Source organism: Falco punctatus, assembly GCF_963210335.1.
Source record: "Falco punctatus genome assembly, chromosome: 4".
NCBI lineage: Eukaryota > Metazoa > Chordata > Aves > Falconiformes > Falconidae > Falco > Falco punctatus.
The window spans coordinates 56035782-56058333 of record NC_137583.1 but is presented as its reverse complement, the minus strand read 5'-3'; the positions used below and the strand labels follow the sequence as shown (position 1 = coordinate 56058333).

The 22552-nt window shown below is 47.0% G+C and overlaps 1 protein-coding gene across 2 annotated transcripts in view; it reads right to left on the bottom strand.

The window, feature by feature from the left end:
• VILL (villin like) overlaps positions 1–22552 on the bottom strand; it is a 40523-nt gene that overhangs the window by 9846 nt on the left and 8125 nt on the right. Inside the window, exons 2-15 of one of the 2 annotated variants that reach the window (XM_080383010.1) lie at positions 17038–17119; positions 15426–15500; positions 13169–13365; positions 11240–11348; positions 10819–10929; positions 8673–8872; positions 8507–8585; positions 7034–7132; positions 4633–4786; positions 3519–3619; positions 2703–2840; positions 2028–2186; positions 955–1134; positions 69–214 (exon numbers count right to left, since the gene is read on the bottom strand). In XM_080383010.1, coding sequence (XP_080239136.1) covers positions 69–214; positions 955–1134; positions 2028–2186; positions 2703–2840; positions 3519–3619; positions 4633–4786; positions 7034–7132; positions 8507–8585; positions 8673–8872; positions 10819–10929; positions 11240–11348; positions 13169–13365; positions 15426–15500; positions 17038–17106 — 1817 coding nt within the window. In that variant the 5' untranslated portion in view covers positions 17107–17119. The other variant, XM_080383009.1, reaches the window with a different exon arrangement.

The following is a 22552-nucleotide window of genomic DNA, read 5'->3' as shown; positions in this document are numbered from 1 at the left end:
TGCAAAGTCTTGATCTCTTGCTTAAAGTTGCCTGGCCAAGCCCAGAGGAACAGGCAGGTCACTATTACCTCTTTTCACTGGCGTAAGGTGCTTTGCCTCCCAAGGCTTCCCAGAACTCGGCTGGCTCTTGTCCTTCCAAAATGGTGTGCTTGTCCCGTTTGGAAACGATGTCAGCTACCATTTTTGCCATCTCCCTCTCATCTCCGCTGCATCCCTGTGTTCAGGACATAAGATTGAGGTGGAGTTAGGGACAGACTGGCAAAACTTATCTGTGGGTAAAAGCTGGCTTGGTCCTACCCTCTGGAGAATTTCAGAACTGCTTGAATGCTTTTGAGGGTCTCATCTGAGCTGGTCACTCAGAATCCATTTCTAGTCCTTGAGGGGACATTCAGTGCAGCCAATGGCATCTAGAGTAAAACTCAGATAATCATAGAATGGTTTGGGTTGGAAGGGACCTTTAAAGAACATTTAGTTCCAACTCCCCTGCCATGGTCAGGGACATCTTTCGCCAGACCAGGTTGCTCAAAGCCCATCCAGCCTGGCCATGAACACTTGAAACGATGGTGCATCTGCAACTTCTCTTTGTGCTTTGGTTTCATCAACCATCTCATCCTGAAACACAGGACTGAAGCAGGACAAATGAATACGCTCAAATCCTGGCTATTTTCTTACAGCTAGAGAACCTGGGGTGCTTTATTCAGCTGAAAGCTGTGTGAACATCTAAAATGAGGCGAGATGAACCCCAAGATGGATTACTTGTGTAGACAGAGGGCTGCCTTACTGCTGATCCTCCATGGACAGAGCCTTCTCCTGGGTGTACCTTTCTCCATTGACATTAACAGGCTATGTACCCAAGGAGGCACATCCACATCTCCGTGGAGGTGGAGACTCAAGCCCCACATCAGCAACTTTGGCTCCCTTTGGCTTCCTCCCCTGGACTCACTGCATCCTCACCTTCCCGCACCACAGGTAGCAGACTTGGCTGGTCGTCAGCAGAAAGACGTCATTGGAGTTAAGCGAGGAGGCCCGGGCTGGCACCTCCGTGGCTTTTGTGTTCATCTCATCTGTGCCCCTCACCTGGAAGAGGCGGATTGCTGGCTCGGGCATGCTTTTCTGAGCCCGGCTCGTGCCGCCCTGCAAGGAAACAGAGGGAAGGATGTTATCGGGAGGGGAGGAGGACATGCAAATCCAGGGCACAACTGATTTGAGGAAGAAGGCTTTGGGGCTCACAGCCTTCCATGCTGCTGCAACGACGGACCATGGTCTTGTGCAGAGCAGGTGAGGAAATCCAAATAACTTCTGATTCCAGGTGAGAATAAAACCCACATGGCATAACTTCCACATTTCTCCCTGATTACTCTGACTCTTGACCAGCTTCCATCAAGATGCTCAAGTTCAATGTGGGTAGATCTTAGTGACTGCAAGGCATTTGCCCTGTAAATTGGGCAAGGCAGCTGGACTCCGATTTCCAGCTGTGCTGGGGTTAGCTGAACATCTGCCATGGAATCCTGTTTGGTGGAACCAACACTGAGATCTGGGGGCAATCCCCCTCTTCTCCAGCCATTTACAATGTCTCCACCACAGATGTCGGCAGCCAAAGCAGCAGGTGAAGTGGGTTAGTAGTTAACGTGATGTAATTCAGGCAGGGACAGTTCAAATAATGTAACTGTAGGATATTTTGGAGGACCCTCTCTGGATAGTGATATCTAATTCACAGGATGATTGTCTTATTGCAACTGCAAAGTATTTGGGGATGGAGTTGGAAAAAACATCACACATTAATGCTGGAGCTTGGGGATGGACAGCTGAGTCTGGGTCAGTCCAGCACTGTTTTTACACACACAGTATTCAGACTACTTGGGAGAAGTAGCAGAAATGTTCCACCTCTCCCATCTGCCAGCCCATGAAGACCTGGCAGGCTCCTTTCCCGAGTATCAGCCTGTTTTTCTGGACTATTTCCAGTGCAACTGCTGAGCCACCGTAGGTGCTTGCACCTTCCATTGCCCAGGCGCACAAAGCCACCTTACCTCGTAAATGATCAGCTTGCCCTTGAAGATGGCCAGGAAGTGGGTGGGCTCCTTGCCCATGGTCACGCGCACCTGCACCGCCTCGTCCCCGTACTTCTTGTCCAGCTCAATGGCATTGAGGGCACAGGCGGTGATTTCATCCACAGAGGCATGGCGACCCTGGGGGGAGAGGGAGATGCCACATGCAGTGTGGCGAGATGAAGGGTATGAAGCTCTGCACAACATCTTGCCAACCCCAGGCCCTGCATATGATATCATGGGACCAAAGTTAAAACTTCCAGATGTTTAAATTTCACTTGCATTCTGTTTTTGGAGACTTTAGCATCCCATTTTTCAAAGCTTCTCTCTGCATTCCAGGGAGGAAAATACACTTTAATTCATATACCCGCATGACTCCAGGAGCTGAGGCTTTAAGGGACAATCTGAAAGACTGCAAAGTTTGACCTCAGCACTGTAAGACCCCATAATCACTCTTTCTTGTCTGATGCCAGCTTGGGCTCAGTGTCCACGCTGCCTACAAAGCACAGCTTGGGATATTTGCAATGGACAACTGCTGAGCGAAGGGTGGATGAGTTCTTCTGGATGCTTGGGTTGGGATTCCTGTGTGCAATTCTTCTGTCAATTTTAGGCTTCCAGCAGACACAGCTCAGTCCCTTCTGCTTCAGTTTGACCTACCTGCCACATGTAGAGGACATAGTGGGGCCTGCCTGATCTCTGGTAGGTGTACAGGACCAGGTAGCAATCACCCCCGTAGAACTGCCCATATGTCTTGGGATTCACCGGCTGCATTTGCAAGTCCTCAATCCTCCACACCTAGTGAAAGAAACATCTTGGTGAGCAGCAGCAGAGTCAACGTGAAGACAGAGCGCAGCCCCTTTGCTAGTAGACCACTGAAGTTTGGGTCTTCAGGTGAAAAGACAACACTTCCTCTCTCTCCTGGATGTCACCTATGTTCCCCTGGCTTGATTAAGTGCTTGCTGGCCAAGTTGGGCCTCTCCAGTGACTGTAGCCATACATGTGCCGTTAATGGACTTTCAGCAGCCAGTGGCCCTCAAGGAGGAGCAGCCTCCAGGTCCCTCTCATCCCCAAAGACCATCTCTCAACCAGCTCCATCTTCCATGGGAGGCCACAAGAATCGGAGAGGGGCCTCTGCTCTGCACAAGTTTGGTTGGTGTGGACCTAACTGGGAGATAGCATGAGAAGGAGATTGACTGTATTGGTTTCATAACCCAAGCACATGGCAGGAGAGGAGTCATCTTGGTGACTGCTTTGCTCCAGTGGTCATGGGATGGAGGAGAAATGCCCCTGAGCTGCTGTAACTGCTGCATTAGAGTCTGCAAGCACTTTGCTCTGGCCACAGCCATGCTTGCCTTGGGGAGGGTAGCTGGGCACACCTTCCCAGCTCCGTACAGCTGCTGTGTGTGAAAAGGCAGAGATGCTTGGAAACACACTGATTATTGCATCCTCTGTCAGTAAAAGGACCTCTCTTACCTCTATCTCCCCAGAGGCATCATCTACCATTCTCTGCTCAGCAGCCAACTCTGGTCTGGCGTGGAGTTGCGTGGTGTCAAACTTCACCTGCTCCACCTTGGCTGCATGCACCAGCAAAATAAAAACAAGAACCCAGTGAATGTACAATAAAACACAAACCCTCTGCATCAACCTCATGCACGCAATCGTTACACATGCGAGAAAAACCTGGTCCATGGTTCCAAGAAGCCAGCAAGCCAATGCTGAATTTGGAATATGCAAGAGCTCACACATTCCCATGTTGGTCTGTTACAGGCTGGCAACTGGCCATATAGTGTGTTCCAGTGATGATTGGCTTGTAAAATTATTACTTGTCTCCTGACTGAAAAATCGTAATTGTTTTCAAAATCTATACATATGTCCCTCCTTTTAAAAAGTTGCTTTCAGAAATAAAATGGCTATATTTCTCCAGCTCATGATAAAGAAACAGTATTTATGGGCAGCAACGAGAGAGACAGAGGAAAAAATTAAAAGAGAACTTGCAAGGGAAGGAGATTTGCAGCTCTCGTACTGTTACTGATGGACACATTCAGCATCTCTGTCACCATCCCATCATTCACCAGCAGGTTCTCTCTTTGATATTGTTTACTCTTTGGGGTTAATGCATTGTCATATTCATTTCAGCAGCGTGATAAATTGAGGCACCGTTTACACCTGGTGCAAATATGGAACAATTCTATTGATGTCAGGAAAGTGTTGGGTGGGTGCCAGTGTAAATGAAAGCAGAATATTGTTCAGCACTTCCTTATCAGGTTCAGCATTAGCGCTTTATAAAGAAAATAAGGAAGTTCTGCAAAGGTGAAACTTTGCAGAAGTTTTTCAGACAAGAGTGATCTTCTGCCAACATTTACATTTGGAATAAGTGGCAGTTTGGTTCATATAAGAAGCCTCAGCACTTCTGAACTTTGTTCAGTTCCTGAATCCTTTGCATCTAGTGAAGAAGTGGAAAATACAAGGCATGAGAAGCATGTGCACTGGATTTTCAAGACACTAAAGGCAGGAGACAGTTAATGTGAAGGATTCAGCTGTTGCTTAGCACAGGTAGGAAAGCCCAATCCAGGACAAACAAGCTCACCAATTTTGCCAGTAGTGTAGACTTTGCCAAGTCCTTGTGCTTCGTCCTTTTCTGTCCACCTCTGGAAGAGCTGTTTAAACATGACTGACTCTGCTCCATCATTGATCACTTCAATATTGGTGGATGAAGGATAGCCTTTGGCTTGCATAAAACCCTAGTGGGGTTGGAAAAGCATGTTAGTGGAGACACACTGGGCTTTTTACAGACATGAGAAGAGGGATGTGGACCTGAATCAGCCCAAAGAGTGAACATCCCCCACTGAACACAGTGGCATGACCAAGAGCAGGATTCACCCCAAGACTTGCATCCAGACTTACAAATGGAGGTGTCTGCAAGCTCTCACTGCAGCATCCATTATTTCTGCATTTAGGTGACTGACCCCTTTCCCTAGAGGCTGGTGACCTGGATCACATCCTAAACTTAATCTCTACCTGGCACTTTAGTCTTGAAAAAAATCTCACTCAATAGGTCTAATGAATAGCCTCCTCCTCTATCTCAGACAGCTCTGTAGATGGCTTCTAGTGATGAATCTAGAAGAGAGGAGGGAATAGCGATTGAGTGTGCCCATCACCCAAAAGCCTGGTTCAGTTCTTCATTTTTTTTTCCAAATTGTTTGTCCCTCTCAAACAGGGAAGACTTTCCTCCCTGTAGCATGGTAGAGAGCATGCATGCCAAGGTAGTGATGGGATGGAGGCAGCCAAGTACTCCAGTGCATGATGTGTGTCCTGAAGGGGCTAAACTCTCACAAGTCTCTGGGTTTTTGTTCTGCAGGTCCCCCCCCCCCTGCCCCCCCAAAGAAATTATTTCTTTGCAAGAGAGCTACTACTGAGTTTAAAGATTACTTCAACAGAGGTGCTTGATAAAATATGAAAGGGAAGAGAATTATCTGCATTGTGCCACAATGCCAAAGTCATTGTTCGGTTTTGGGAAATGCTCTTCTGTTTATCCCAGTGGGCTCCAGCATGATCTGGAGGTACAGTGCTGACAGCCCTGGTTTGGGGAAGGAGCCTGATTGTGGGCTTCTGAGCATTCATCTTCTGTTGTAAATACTGCAGCCACACATTACCCCCAGGGAAAAGCAGAGCAGATGGTCTTCCCATCCCTCCCACCTGCCACACTGAAAGAAAGAGATATCTTTTGTTCTACATGTGTAGCTCAGGGCCAGAATTTGCAGAGCTGATTGCCTACTAAAAAGCATCTGAGTTAAGCTTTTGAAAGGAGCATAGAGGACTGTAAGATAAGTTTTAAGGCAAAGATTTCTAAGTTTTTCTTCTCTGAGACAATAGATGTGATTGGTATTAAAGCTGGGTGTCTCCAGGTAAGACTTTATTGAAGGTGGGGCCAGCGAAGTTCAGTATCTCCTGGTAAGATCTCATTGAAGATGGGGCTGTTTATGGTCTTCATGTAAGTGAATAGATGAATTAAAAGCTAAGTTCCTTTGTAGCCTTCACTTCAGCCTGCCAACTTAACTACCAAATACCTTATTTGCTAAGCCTCCCTTGAGGCTAATTTTTTGTGAAAGGAGGTGTTGAGCCAGAAAATAACTGCATGGCAGCTCATCTGGAGGAGCAGCATGTGTACCAGGGCATGATGCTGGTGTGCTCTACTTGAACATGAGCCCTGGTCTTGCCTCAGGTTGGCCAATCTGAATTAATAGCAGTTAATAACAGATCTCTTTCTACCCAGTCAGAGGAAGAGCCCCGTATCATCTTCAAATTTGCATGCAGAACCTGGGCCCCGACCCACTGATGGTGTGCAAAGACTTGTTCCCTGTGATGGGCTTGCAGTTAAGGACTGTAGCACCTACATAAGAGGCCTGGCTTTTCCTGAGAGCCCAAATAATCAAGGTTCCCACTGACTTGCCCGAGATGTTACTCTTGGGAACACAAGAGATGTCTTTCAGGGTCCGAGCAGTGGCATTAAGAGATGCCGTTCAGTGAGCACACCATGGGCTTGGTGGCTGTCTTCCCTGTGATGCCTTCACTCTCCCCAGTGTCCCCAGTACTGGATCATGGATGTTAGGATATAAGAGCCCCTTTAATATATCTTTATGGACCTGTTGACCATGAATTTGTCTAATCCCACTTTGACTCTGCTGACACTCTCTGCCCCCACCATCTCTTGAATCAATGAATTCAGAAGTTCACCATTTACTGTGTAACAAAGTATTTTCTTTTGTACTTTCTTTAACAAATTTCTTCCTAGTTTTAGTGGCAAATCTTAGCTCTAGTGCAATTTGGTGACTGATAATTGTGTGTTTACATTATCATGCCTCCCTTAGATGTTTAACTTCTCTCTCTGTTATTACACAGACCAGCTCCTCAAGACCTACGCTTAATTGTAATTAGTGGTCAGACCTAGACTAGCACTTATATATAATATGACATATATTACAACTCACCACAGCTCGAGTGAAGGCTGCTTTTTTCTCTTCTGGGCTGGAGGCTTTTCCTCTCCAGACGTAAATCTTAAAACCACCTTGGTCTAAAATGTAGCAGTCCTGAGATGAAACAGAAAAAAACAGGCATTAAAAACTCTGTGCAGGCAAAGGTCCTCATGTGTAGCCTACTCAGGTTGGATCCTTTTTGAAGATTTAGATTAGATGTAGATCTAGCTCATTTGCTTGTCTTGCAGAGCTCTAACCCTGGTGCAGCCCTTAGCAGAGGCAACAGAGGATGAATTTACTGTGGTTTATAAAAGGACTACAACTACCATCAACCCTACAGGGCAGGGGTTTGGGGATACACCACCTTTGCAAGGACACTTTAACTGTAATGAGTTAAAATATGTGTTTTTCTTAGGCATTGCTCAAAACTGGCCATTACCATCTCATGAGAGATGGTCCCAAACCAACAGAAACACCAGCTTCAATAGGCTCCAGGAGAAGCGCACGCTGAAATATCAGCCTCAGCCTGCTGTGCTTCAGCTCTGCTGATGGTGGTGCTCATTAATCTACATCTGCTACTAAAGGAGCAGGAAAAGTCAAAATTAGGTATCTTCTGCGTGTCTATTTTGTGTCCTTGATGTGGAGCTAGAAGTGTTCCATCGTTGTGAACACAGTAGGATCCTGAACCCGAAGGGGATGAGATGGCTGCCAGGCAGCCTGTCTCCGCTGCAGAGAGCTGCTGCTCCAAACTGACACCACACCGTGCGACCAAAGGCTTCTCATTTTTCAGACTGAACTTTGTAAAGAAAAGTAAAAGCTTCATATGCCTGTAAAAGGAGACTGAGATTTAACAAGGCTGACACTAGGATGAATAAGTGAGCTGGAGCCTTGCAGCACAACGCTGTTTTGGAATAGGTTGGTTTGCACTGCAGAGAATTAAGGATAAGCAATTCTTTGCCAGATTTTAGCCAGAAGGATATTAGGAAAGCCGCTGTTTCTGAAAGCATTTGGACAGAGGGTCTTGTAAGGAGTGTCCTCCCAGGGTGGGTCACTGAGACCAGCCACTTGCTACTGCAGGAAAACATCTCCATGATTTTGTGAGCAGAATATTTATTTGCTCCCAGTTCTGCAGATGGAGGAGGGCTATCCCCAGACATCAGGTATTAAGAAACCTTATTTCCATCTAGAATTTATTCCTGGCCTGCAGCTCTCCTTGACTCTGATTGCCAAGCTAATAACATCCTCAGCTGAGAAGACCAATTTGCCATCTCTTGTTAGAGCAGCTTCAGTGCACCACCGACTTCTGGCCACCGAGGCTGTGGCAGGGCTAAGCTGTCCTGTTTGCAGAGGACACCTGACAAATCTGAACAATGCAAGGGCTGATAATTTTCAGGAAATGGGGTATCCCGTTGGAACAGGTGCTCAGATAAAAACAAAGCAAGCCACAGCACCCTTTTTCCGCTGTAAAGGCTGCTGGCTTTCTCTCACCTCGTGCTGGAGCAGATCCTGTGTCAGGGGCCGGGTGGCTATCTCCTGTACCACCAGGTCACTGTCCTTCTCGTAGACGCTGAAAGACAGAGCCATGGAGTGGAATCAGGCTCCACAATGTTCATCATGAGGAAGGGCAGGGTTTGGAGCCCACCCCCGGACTTACTGGTAGAGCCGGACATTTGCTTTCTGCAGCTCATCTGCTTTGGTATCTGGGATGGCATCTCGGAGCTCCCCGTGCCTCTCACCCAGCACCATCTTCATGATCTGCATGAGGTCCGGGGAGTCCTTCTCGTTGTCAATGATGCCAATTTGAGCACGGCCACCTCTTTCGCTGTCCCTGATGCTGCGAGCCAGCGCCAGACCCTGCACAAAGATCAGTGGGCGGTAAATCCTGACACAGACAAATTGAGTGAGCTTTGACCTAGAGAAACGACTGAGCACCACCGCTCCAAGCCAGATTACCACAGCTCTCTGAAGCTTCTAGTGTCCTCCAAATTTAGCTATTTACAAAGCAGATGTGTCTGTACTGCCTGCTTATTAACTATCTCTCAGGAAAATACTGCTCATTATAGTCACTACCAGCGCTTGCTCCTGCCGGGCACAGGCGTGCGGTAGCCACAACAGGGGTTGCCGATGTACGACTGTACATAAGCAGTTCCAATAATCCTGTGAGATGGTTTGGGAGAGAGATGCACACACGCTGAGGACAGCAAGGCTTGTAGCTGCAGAGCTGCAGGACCCTGGGTGCCCCGTGGTGACATTTTATATTTAAATGATTCAAGTATTCAAAAAACCATGGATGTTTTCTGTGAAAAAGCAGCGTGAAATGCCAAGCAACTAATTAGGCTGAAATTTCCATTTTCCATTGATTTTTTTTTTCCCCCATGACTCTTACCACAATAGCTTTGAAAGAGGCCCCTCTTTGTTAGACCTAGGAAACAACCTGCTTGGTTGCCAGGCCTGAGATGAACCATGACCTGTTCCTCACTGCAGCCATTCCTCTACCTGCTCCCCCTCCTCTGTATCCTGAGGGGTTCTTTGTCTCTTCTCCACTCTCTGTTGGATCTTCTCTAGCCACTGATTCCTGGAAAATTGCCTTCCCTGTGAGGCCTCCCCCTTCCTAGCTCATCAAGTGACACCATGTGAAGAGCAGACCCACCTGACTTTTAATATTTATAATAATTGGCTATGAGTTTGGCCACCAGCTTTGCTGATGACATATCATGCTTTATTACATCTCTGTATCTCAGTTCCTCTATCAGTAAGATAAGGATAATGACCCCTTTTGCAAAGGACCTGACACGTCACCACTTGGGTTATGTATTCCTACTTGTCTCATACTGACCAAGCTGGAATTCCCTGTGATGCTGTAAAAAAAATATTAAAATTCATCTACTCCTGGAGTAGTGACTGCAGCTAAACCTACTAACGTTGCTGACTTTTTAGTTCCATGTCATGCAAACTGTGGGGCACAGAGGGATGGAGATGGACCTCTCTCCAGAGGGAGCTGGATGCCTTTCTGGAGCTGGAGCTGGCGATGTGCCCATGGCTGCCCACGAAACCCAAGCTAAGGCCAGGCTTGAACTGGAACACAGCACTTCCCTGAGCCTCTGATACCAGCAGATGGGCAAGTAAAAGATTTAGGATGATTTTTTACCAAGATTTACCACTTCAAGAAAGAGATTGAGGTGCTGGAGCATGTGCAGAGAAGGGCAATGAGGCTGGGGAAGGGGCTGGAGCACAAGGCTGATGAGGAGCCACTGAGGGAACTGGGGTGGTTTAGCCTGTAGCAAAGGAGGCTCCAGGGAGACCCTATAGCTCTCTACAGCTGCCTGAAAGGAGGGTGTAGTGAGGTGGCAATCAGTCCCTTCTCCCAAGTAACAAGTGACAGGACAAGAGGGAACAGCCTCAAGTTATGCCAGGGGATGTTTAGATTGGATATTAGGAAAAAATTATCCACTGAAAAGGTGGTTAAGCACTGGAACAGGCTGCCCAGGGAGGTGGTGGAATCACCATCCCTGGAGGTGTTTAAAAGACAGGTAGTTGCGGTGCTTAGGGACAGGGTTCAGTGGTGGGCTTGGCAGTGTTGGGTGAATGGTTGGACCTGATGATCTTAAAGGTCTTTTCCAACCTACGCTTTTCCAACCAACATAAGATTCTATGATTCAATTACTTTCTACTTTCATCTGTGCTGCTGGTTTTACTGAGATTTTCACTGTGCAAACACTGGGTGCTATTTTTCTATTTTTTTTCCCCCCAGCCATTAAAAAAGACCACCGGTAAATGAAGTGGCTTTTGCCTGTACTCACCCTGGATTTCTCAGCAATGCTGCAGCTGGGTCCGTTCCACTGAATCAGCACTTTCCCGAGGTCCAGCAAGAAAACATCACCCTTATTGAAACTGTCCCAGGAAAGCGCTACCTGTCACAAGGAAATGAAAGCATTTGGCAGGCTGGGGAGCACAACAAGAGCTGCAGAAGACATGTTGCAGCCATGGCAAACTTGCCCCTGCGTGTGTAAGAACTGGTCTGCAATGACATGCTCATTTTTCTAGCGCTCAGCTATTCACTGAACCCAATGGCTTCTCTCATGGTAATACCAGCCCCCCAAATGAGGTCTTGAAAACTATCCTGTAGTAGGGGTTCTTGAGCTATCTAGCAGGCAAACCTGGTCAAAAATGAGTGTAGGAGGAGAGGAAAGATCTGTAAGGAAAAATGTTTCTTTTTCTTACCTCTGTGGCTGACACATGCTTCTTCCCCTTGACATGAAGAAGACGCTTGATGTTGTACATATTGGTCTCCACATGCTTAAATCCTGAAGCCACTCCTCCCTTCTTGTAGCTGTTGTGTAGCAGGGAATAAAGAGTTAGAGCTGGTTAGAAAATACCTCAAGTTTTTGGCGACAACTAAAAATTCCAGAGCCAACGTAATCCTAGAAATAGAATTTCAGATGCTGTGTTGCCTTATTCTACTGTTCATGGTCCCTGGTCAGACCATGACTTCTCATGGTGTCCATCCAGCAGTTATGGGTGTTGCGTTGCTGTTGAGCATCTTGGGAGAAGGTGTGTAGATGGACAGGAAGGTCAGGGATGGCAACAGAAACATAACGCAACCAAACTGAAGAACCCAATAACCATGGCAATGGCATCTCACCACTGAACTATTCCATAAACATTCAATTAAGAAATTGATTTTGCAGAAAACATACTTTTTGCTAAAATTTGGTTTTATTCAAAATAGCTATTCTATTAAAAGTAGCTTAGATAGGAAATTGTTGCCACAAACAGAAAAATGCTATCATAAACAGGTAGAGAACACTTTCAGATTTAATCTGTGAATTTTGTTCTTCCATCCTTGAACACACACTTTGCACTAGCCGCTGCTAGCACTGTGTTGCCTCGCTGCACAACACCATTCCCTGCTTTCTGGGAAACTCTGCAAGGAAGCCATAATCACATCATGAGAGGATACAGTCCCCCAGGGAAGTCCCAGAGCTTTTTAAATGGCTTTGGGGCAAGTCTAACCCACTTCCACATATTCTAGACCATTGTAAAAAACGGATCAAATGTTCATAATACAGTAATAAGTGAAGCAACATAATGGCCATTTATGGGAAAAAGAGACAATTGCTGAGAGTCGTATAGTTTTCACCATGTGGGTAATATATGTATTTTATCACAGCTAAGAAGAGACTGGCAAATGTGGCCAGGCATGTGAGTGATTCACAGTACTTTAGACCTGTGTGGCACAGTTTAACATGTCCACAGAAGGATACTCTGGTGATTACTCCACCTATCAAGCTGTGGAAAGAGCCTGCTTTAATTTCTCATTCTGCCTCAGGCTTCCTAATTGACCTTAAGGATGTGGTTTAGACCAAGATGAAGTCTCTGATTTCACAGGCAGATAGGCTTCCAAATAGACTTCTAAACCTATGAAGGCCTGAACTTTAGTTCTTCATTGTCCCTTATTAATCCTTAAGATGAGGGTAAAAGCACTCTTCCATCTCACAAAAGTCCTAAGGAAACTCAGCAGAGATGCACAATGCAGAGTAGCAGAAGTCAGACTGGGATATAGGGTATTGACCAAGGATGGGTTTTCATCTGAGTTTTCTTCAGCTGTTTAAAAGCACAGCACTCTGGTTGTTTATTGCCAGTGAAGGTCCTCCTGGAGGACGGCTATTTGAGTCACCTGCTGAAGACCCCAAAGTGAGGAAAGACCACAGGGCTGGATTCAACAGTATCTTCTAGATGGCAAAAGTTCAGAGTCAAACTTTCCTTCCACTACAGGACTGTTACTCCCACTATGAACCAAATTAGCACTTCTCTTCAAGGTGGATGTTAGTTTGAAGTACCCTGTACAAGCATATTAATATGAAGTGTGTGGAGGAGAGGATGACCCTAGGGTGAGCAAAAAGGAGGTTAAGATGCACTTACTGCAACCACCTGGGAAAATGACCAGTAGAACAGAATGACATGGTTCCAGACTCAATGCTTATTAATAATTCTTTCAAAACGGGAAGTTTTCCTTCTGAATTTTGACCAACTTCAGTGCTGATCTATATTTTTTGGATTTTTGAATTATTGATGGCTGAGATGTAGAGAAGCAGAGGGAATCGCAGGGACCATGACGTACCATGATGCAGGGTATTTTGTGCTACTCACATAATGCCGTTGCGGAAATAGCTTCGGAAGGTCTCAGACTCATGTTCCTGCACTTCCCGGTGCTGCACAGGGTTCCCCCTGAGCGCATTGTCCATCTGGGTGACGTACATGGCCGCGGCACCTTGCTCATCCTGAGATGAATCCTTGCCAATCCAGTAATGCAAGTCCACAGCGGAGCCACGAGAGGTTCTTTTGGTCTGGAAGAGGTGGGAAAGATGAGGTGGGATGAAGACACAGCACATATATACGTTCCAAATAATATCTCTGGCCAGGGAGATCTGGCAAAACCAAGTGACCATACAGCATTTTCCCAGGGCCTTTCCCACTTCTGCCTTTGTCCTGGGCGAGGGGAGGCAAGATGGAACCTCAGGATGCTCCCTGGGAGCTCAGCCTGGAGCCAGGGGCCTTGCTCAGGAGAGCATTTGTGGGTTTTACATACATATTGAACTGAAGGATGTTCCTGTCTGATCCTCTTTTCTAACTCTTGTTATCAAGGAAAACTGAGCACCTGTGCAATTACAAAAATTAATGCATTCAACCTGTCCTACTTTTGTAGAGTTTGATGTTTAAACTTTACTCTTCTCACAAATCACCGTTTAAAAAGTTATGTACACTGCTATTTATTTGCCTGGAGATACTCTTACCTTTCTTGTTGTTCTCTTTCTCATGTCACAGGACATAGTAACACAAACTGCCTCTGAAATCCTGCTGACTTGCAAAACAGACATAACTCCAAATGAAGCTGAGCCTGCGTGTGCATGCTGTGATGCACCTTATTACAGAAAAGCCCAACAGCCTAGAAAGAGGAGGCAAGTGTTCTGAGAACAGGTGTGTGTGTCGTTATGCGAGTCGTACCAGTTATTTTTTAGCACCTACTGTGTTAAACCCTATCATGGACATCTGGGAAAGGCAATAAAAGCTCATTTTATAAACTGGATTTGACACTAAATTCTGTTTATTTGCTTTGTGCAGCGATACCACAGCGAAACACAGTAGAAGAATAAAATACAGCTCCTCTGTTCCTCTAGGCACAGATAATTAATTTTGGGGAAAATCACTCAATTTATTACTTTTCTATTGAAGATGATCAAAGTCCCATTGTACTGTGGACAATCTTTGTTTGGAGAGCCTCCAGTGGAGATGAGAATGCAAAGATGAGTATTTTTACCCTCCCATCTGCAGGGGCGAAAGAGAGGAGTGGGCTGGTTACAAGCTCTTCTACCTGGGGAAGCTGTTGCAACATAAGCCGAGTCTGTGAGCATCAAAATCTATACCGATATCTACTTGTAAGGTCATTGTAAGGACATTCATATTCTGCTCTAAGCATGTCTTTGGGTACCTGCTACCACATTGATTCAGTGCTTGAAAGGCAGCAGCATAAAGGCACATACATGGTGAATTAGAGCAGGAAACTCATTCTGCGTTGCTATCCCAGCTTGATGTATATAGTAGATGTGCATTTGTTTGTTGTGGGATAGGGGAGGCTTTGCTGTCTCGACTGATGGAGACAATTGCAGGAGGGACACTTAGACAGAGGAAGGGGGAAATGATTCTGATTTCCACTGTATGGATGCTTTTTGATACAAGGGGGCCTGGACTTCTCTATGCAGATGAAGAGATTTGGAAAGAATTCTAGCAGCTGAGTGCAACACATCATCCTTCCACAGAGCTTTGGGAACACAAGGTCATAGAGCAGAGCTGGTTCTCAGAAGTTCCTCACGCTTCTGGCTAGCCTGGGTTTAGCTGGTTACAAGTAGGTCTGGATCAGATTTGGGTGGGACAGATGAAGCATCCTAATGGGGACATGAGGGGCTGCAGAGCCTGTCTGCTGCTTGCATAATGCAGAGTAGGTGGCACACTTCCATAATTCACATCATCTGCTGAAAATGAGACCCTCCAGTTGGCCACCTCTCACATCCCCAAAAGACTCCCAATAAGCTATGCAAATGTGGGCCTTTATTTAATTTGCCAGGAATGTACTGGCCATTTCACCATGTCCGGACATGACTCCATTACAATTAGATATCTTCTAATCAACTAATTACTGAATTAATGGCTCCTCTGGACTTCTGATTTACTAAACACACAGTGGTGTTGCAACAGCCACATTAAACTCAGGTGCATGATTAAGGTGGTGGACGTACATGCACAACCACTTTACCCACAGTGAGGGTACCTAGGATCCAAGTTGGAGCTAAACGAAAAGGGTCTACCCAGTTGCCCACCAAAGAGACCAATGCTTGTCAGCCTTACTTACGTGCAGAATTATGTAGCAATCTCCTTCAAAAAAAGTCCCGTAAGCCTTTTCAGGTACAGGAACCATCTTCATATTCTGTAAGGAAATGAGTGTTTGGGTCATTGATAGTACTTCAGAGCCAGAAGTTGATGTGTGTGAAGCAGGACAGCTGGGGTGCATGAAATATTAAGGTGACGATCAGGGTCTGGAGACAGAAGAATTAGGAATGTGCTTGTGAACTGGGAAAATCCACTTCTGGGGGAAATGCCAAAGTACTGAGGGGTAAGAGGGGGCGAATGATAATGCTGCTTGGACAGATTGACAAGTATTTTTTAGTTTCCTTGCCCTTCTGCAGTCCTGTATGTCCCGAGTAAGGAGACCTGGAGGTCAGGCTGGAGTGCTCCAGAGCTTGCATTTATAGGGAATTTTCCAAAGGAGTGAGCACATCTCATCCTAAGTTTATTTTTGTGACATGGTTTTTACTCGGTACCTTTAAGTTCAAGGATAACTTTCAGAGCTTTGTTAGGATGACCGCTTTGCCAGGGATTCACAGCAACTAGGAGTGCTGAGAAAAGACAGACCTGAGGTCACCATCATGTGCCTCACCCCTCCAGACCCTAATTGCACACTTCAGCTGGTGCAAGTGCACAATTAACCAGCCAAGCATGCCCACTGTAGGTGCCTGGATGTGCCACCCACCAGTACACATGCAGCTCCTGGGCCTGAACTGGCTCTGCGGTTCCCTGGAATTAGAGACATACATTCTTCTGGTGGCCTGACTTGTTTCCCAGCATACCAGCTTGACCCTTGTGAACCAACACGTCTCTAATTACAGATCCTCTGGAAAGAAGCTTAGTACAGTGCTTTGGAGAGAAATGGAAAGGCAAAAACCCGGTGATATTTGGAACATAACTGGGACCTGTAGAGGGCCACCACGACCTGGAGACCTGTGTCGATGCCCCTTCCCACTGCTCCCCTGAGTGGACTCTGCACCTCAGTATGTGCCCCCTCTCACTGAGGGGACCCCTTCTTATTGCAGGGGGATGTTCTTGGTGAACGGGGCGAGAAAAAGGCAGAATTCAGCACAGCCTACATCCAATCCAAAAATCAACCACCACGCAAGCAGAAGGTGACCTTGCAGGCTGCAGTATCTCTCCATGCAATGATCCATTGATCAGAGCGGGAAAGAGAAAGATGACGTGCAAATAAACCCCACGGGATGCCTTTGCTGCAAAAATGGGTGCCTCCCCCACAGCAGCTGTTAGTATAGGCTGAGGTTACCTATGCACAACCCCTCCTCTTGGCCAGACAGGGAATTTACTTCTGGTGTGCTAAAGCAGCCTTGTATTGGTTTCGGAAGCAGGTGAGAAAGCCTCCAGTGCTGGAGGAACAGCTTCACTCCCACCACGTTCATGTTTTCTTAGTCAGTATTATCCCTGTTTTACAGAGCAGGAAACCAAAGCAATAACATGCTAAAAGTTGCCCAGGGAGACATTGGGTCTCCTGTTTCCCGCTTGTATCTTGTCTGTAAGACCCTCTTTTCCTACTCTCATTACTTCAGGAATCTCTCTTTCTTGAAACACACACACACACACACACAGAGGACATATGTAATCATTGCCTCTTGACATACCTCTATGCTCCATATTTGCAGTCCCAGCTTTCTCTCGATAGCTGGGAGATTTGTGTCACCATCTGTCATCCTGCAGTCTGAGCTAGAAGGGAAAGGAAGAAGAAAAATCAAAGTAACTATATAATTGGATACAACAGTAAGTATGCTAGCCGGCTGGGTTCCTCTTACTGTCAGTGGAGGTTTACTACAGATAATCCACACCTTGAAGTGTCTCTATCTCTTTGCTGACTACGAAGAGAGCACAGCTCTAGTTATCAACAGTTAGGTGGGATGAACCCCCATTCCCAAGGCTATCCATGCTCAAGGTGGGGCAAGCAAAGTGTGGGACCACAGCCCAGCAAAGACTGGATAGGATACTGTTATTCTGGTGTGCGATTTTGAACAGGTTGAAAGGATTTGCTGGGGTATTGGACCTGACATCAGGACTGCTTTGTTCCCACCATGGCACAACGGGTGGCAGAGACAACAGTGGACCTCCAGGAGACCCATGCCCTCCTGCAGCAGTCACTGGAGATCAGGTCAGGTACCCTGGGGCACTGGGAGCTTAAGGAATGAAGCCCTTCCACTTCAGGATAGCATTCAGGTCCAAATTAAGACAGGTATCTCAGGGCAGGGCACCAGGCTCTCAGCTTCATAAAGGTCAATGGGCACGGCATAGTCACCAGAGCATATGGAGTGATCCAAATGATGACCCAGGTGTCTACTTTACACATAGCCAAGCAGTTTCCTATGCTCTGCTGCCTGTATGGGCGAGAAGTGCCTTTCAGTTGCCTGTACAAAGGTGTCTGGGGACATTCGACATGTTTTTGGCATCTCCAGCTGCCCCCCGATGGGCAAAGGTCTCCTATCCATCCTCTCTCCTATCTACTATCTGTGAAAAGAAAAAAGGACTATCATTCACAATGCTCCCTGTTCCTACTGCTTGGATAGCAGAGGATTTGCTCAAGAAGCAATTTCTGAACCCAGCTTGTTTACAGGGGAAGCTCCTGAAACAAACTGAACCCCAGCCCAACGCAGGTGAAAACAGTGAGTTACACCCCAGCAGAGCTGGCTGGCCCAGGGGGCTTCGCAGGTGCCTCCTGAGCAGCTCGGCTCCGCTGCAGTGGCCACGGGACACATTGTGTTTGTGTAGGGGCAAGACCCGTATCAGCCTTTCCCGTATGAGTCAATCCTGCTCACAAATCGAGGCCCAGCTTCGAGAGAAAGCACGGCTCACTGATTCCTGTGTTTTGTACTCATTTGCTTCGCCAGTGCGCTCCCCTGATTTGCATTTGCTCATGACAGACGGAACGATTGTATTATGTGAAAAACAACTTGATTGACTGCATTTTCTGCTCTGTCTCTGGATGAAAAGGCTGCCCTGATTGTAGGCCACAGCCCCCCCCACGCTCCTCTGCTCAGCTGTAGGAAACCGCCTCCGAGAAGGAACGGTGCCACGGCTCGGCACAGCGACGGAGCCGCCATAAGATGAAAACCAAACTGCATACAGCCATGGAAGAAACTTCTGAAGGAGGAAAAGAACAAAGGCAGATGATCCCCTGCCAGAAAGCGCCTTTATTGCTCGTGTTACGAGAGCATGGAGAGACGTGCTGCACTTGGCACCGTAAAGGCATTGCTGAGCACAGCCCCAGCGCCGCTGTGTGAACTGAGCCGGCACCTACGGCCTGGCAGCGCCCTGTAGCAGGAGTCAGACACGCTCACTCCGTCCTGAACACAGATCTGAAGGACTCTGGAAGACTGAGTCCACATGGCTTCATGTACCTATCAGGAGCACATTCAGCAACCTTCATCTCCCTCTCAGGTCCTCCAGATAGGATCCAGGCAAGAAGAGAAATAGCAAGGAGGAAAGAAGACATTTTTCATTTCAATTCCCAGAAAGGTAATTAAGAGCCACACAGATTAAAAGCCAGATCCAGGAAGGTATTTCAGCGCCTGCAGAGGACCTAGACACTTTTCTGAATGGCATCCCGACTCACCTACTGTGAAGCCCAGGGCTATCAGAAACTAAAGCCAAAAACATGATCCCTGTTCAGATCTTTAACCAAAAGACTTTTCTTTTAGCATGGCATTCAAAAAGTCCCTATCAAAGAAAAACCCAAGCAAAGCCTCCTTCCCTCAGCCATCTTTTACATTTATTTAGGGTTTTTCCTTCCAGCATCAAAGTAGGAACAATCTGAAAACAAAGCCAGCAAAGACATTTATATGTGAGGGAGGATGCAAGGGGGTAAAGTTTTTCAGCAAAACTGACATTGCTCCCTGTGAAAGGCAGCAGGAAACCAGCAGCTGGCCAGCTGTGAGACACAGCTGGCTCCCTGCTTCTCCCAGCCTCTCCCGTCGGAAAAGTTAACCCAAAGGATGCTGAGATTCCTCTGGGCAGAGACAGCTACGTTGGACAAAACCCCCTGAAAGCCAGCAGTGTTCTACCAATTCCCACCCAAACCTCTGACTCAAAACAGGAATCTTGGATGTTCTCTGCTCCTGAAACCTGTCCATTAATGCTGGTCCCCACTTTTCTGGGAAATGCTGTCCCTCCCTTGCTCCTTAGTCATCAAGCTGGGGGGAGTGTGAAGCAGACATGGTTGGCTGTTTCTTTGGACTTCCCAGCTTCTTTCAGTTGGTGGCCAAGTTAGAAATAATAGGAATATGACTTATGTAATCAGACAGCTCATTTCATTAACGATTTAATGTGAGCTTTTAATCAGATGATCCCATAATTCGACTCCTGACCAGACACAAACCCCAGTATTTATGGAGTGCAAACTTCCCATCTGTGCTTCAGGAGGAAGGGCAGAAACTTTTCTAATTTAAAAAAAATAAAAAGGGGATATTCAGAGGCTTGGGTTCACTGTGGGGTTTAAGCAGCAGTGTCTGGGTCAGTGCCTAGATCAATCAAACCAGTTTGGTCCAGCACCAGGTAAAATGCTGATTGGCAAGAAGCAGGAGCCAACTGCCTCCGGGGCAGGAATTCACCAGCAAAAAAACTGGTTACCTGGACGGACATTTGCTTCCTTGTACACAGACACGGCTTTACCTGTGAAGAGGGGAGAGAGAGACTAAAGCAGCTGTAGCTTACCTCTTTGCCTCCATGTTAGTAACATGCAGCTGCCCAATATCCACCTCCAGGGCCACCTACTCTATTTTCACCATCTTCAGAGACTCCCACAACCACGGTAAGAAGAGACAGGTTCACACCATTAGCGCAGGCTGAGACGTGGCCACTACATAGCAAAGACAACTTCTGGCTTGGAGCTGCTCTGCTGGGTCACCATCCCTCAGCAAAGATGTATAAATTAAACTGTAGAGAGCAAATGTTGCTGTTGGGTGAGGGCTGAGGACCTGGAAACCAAATGTTGGTGTCTGGCCTCTTAGCTGGATGTCACAGCCAGGACAACCTGAAGCCTCCAGAGCTAAAAGCAAAGCCTTCCCTGATGTGGTCTAGGTAAGAAAGCTGGTGGCTGAGGGCAGATGGGTCTCTGTTACACCCACTCCCCTTCACCCACTGCCAAAACCCACAGCCATGCTCCTGCTTGCTAAATATGATCTCCATCCCCTCTCCCATCAGCACAGCGTGGGGAAAAGCTTTGCCTTTAGGAAGGACTAGATGACTAATTAAGTGTGAAGGTCACTCCCAAGATCAGTTAATGAATAACAGTTGGGGTGGAAGTGCCAGCATTCATGACCTCGTTTTGTCCACCTGGTATGTGTTGAGAAAGCAGACCTAGCAGGACATTTCTTCACGGAGACTCGGGCTGTTTGGGTGGGGAGGGAAAATAAGGACTCTGAAAGGGGATAGAAGATAATTTCAAACTCCCCAAGTACATTCTGAATTAAGCCTGATTTGGCTTGTCTGGGTTTTGGCGGCACACTTACTGGGCTGTAGTCACGGTAATTAAAAAACCCCAGTGAAATGACTAATGCTCTGTACAGCTTCGGGAAAATAGGAAGCAGCTGTGGCTCCAGCCTTTCCAGGCTGAAAGGCCTAATTATTGGGAATACTTGGACTGGCATTAGATGAGGTAAACCAGGGCAGTTGAATTGCTTTCATTGTCTCCATTATAGCTGGGCATCTGGGCCCAAGTAGGTGCCATGTTTTTGTTTGCAGAGAGGACAGCAGTTAACTCTTGTTTTGCCCAGAGGAATGAAATTCAGCGTTGGGTTACCTTGTGTGGCTCATCAGCTTCAGCTCAGGACTATTGCTTTGAACGGTGACTGTCCCTAGCGAGTGACTGTCCAGAAGTACAGCACTCAGCCAATGGAAGCTGTCTTATTTTCTTGTTGCAAAGGGGAGAAAAAGTAGCTTTTATCTCAGGTGGAAATGCTAGGGAGAGAGGCTCAGCAATGGGGCTTCTCTCCCGTGTTGTCACACCGTCATATAATACCCTCCTCCGATTTTTTGGCAGGAAGGCAAAGTTTGCACAGGCAAGAGCACCTGCAACATACATATCCATATGCCTATGTGTGTGTCGGTGACGGCTCCTACCCTCTTGCACAATCACAAGCAGGATTGCAATCAGAGAAGCTGAATTGCCTTACCCATGTTGGATGTGCTGGGACACGATGATGAGGCAGGGAATGGGATATGAGTTTTGAGGAGTGGCAAAAGAGGAAAAAGCCCAGCTCGGTGCACCCTCCTCCTCTAAGTCCCGCAAGGTTCAGGAGCTCAGTGTGGCCAGCATGCTGAGGGCTCTGCACAAACGCTCATGACTGACCACAGAGAGCACTTCAGCCTTCTTGGGAAGAGCTCTTGCATGGCAGCTAAAATTCACATAAAGCAGGCCTTGAAATAAAGTGCCATTTCTGATCATGGTGGGCAATTGAATATTGGAACAGCCTATTAGGGAAGCTGGCAGGCTTGCCTTTACTTAATGTCTTTGAAATGAGATGGCAAAATGGCTGGGATGTGCTCTCTTGGCTCGGCTCCGCGGGGTCGGTGACTGTGAGCCCCTGTTCAGATACTGCCCTTTCAGCAAGTCTTGCCCTCCCATCAGGTTGGCATTAAGGCAATAACATGGACTGACCTTCATGCTTCACCTGCCTCCGCTGGTCAGAAAAGATCCCGTATCCATGCTACCAAATCATCTGTGTGGATCATGAAAGGGGTTGAAGGGCTTTTTTAGTCTTCTCTTAAGTAAAGGTGGATCAAAAATTGAGATGGGGTGTTGGACAGGATGAACTAAGATTGTGAAAAAGCTTCTTGCACACCTTCTCAGGCTCAGTGGCTCTGGAGCTAAGAAGGGACTTCACTGGGTTCAGATGGGCAGGTTTTACCTTTTTCCATGAGTGGCTGCCAGGGATCACAAGACCACGTCTCATCCAAGCAGCTACCTGCCATCACAGGTGACTGGTCTTTTCTGTTCTTTGCTCATGGGGCAAGGGCTGGGATGCTGAGGACTGAGATGCTAAAGTCTGTTCAGGGTGTGAGCGAAGATTGAAAAGCTTGGGGTGAAGAGAACCACTGAGATGAATTTATGCTAATAATGGCCTTTCAAACTGGAAGGGCTCTACATCCCAGGAG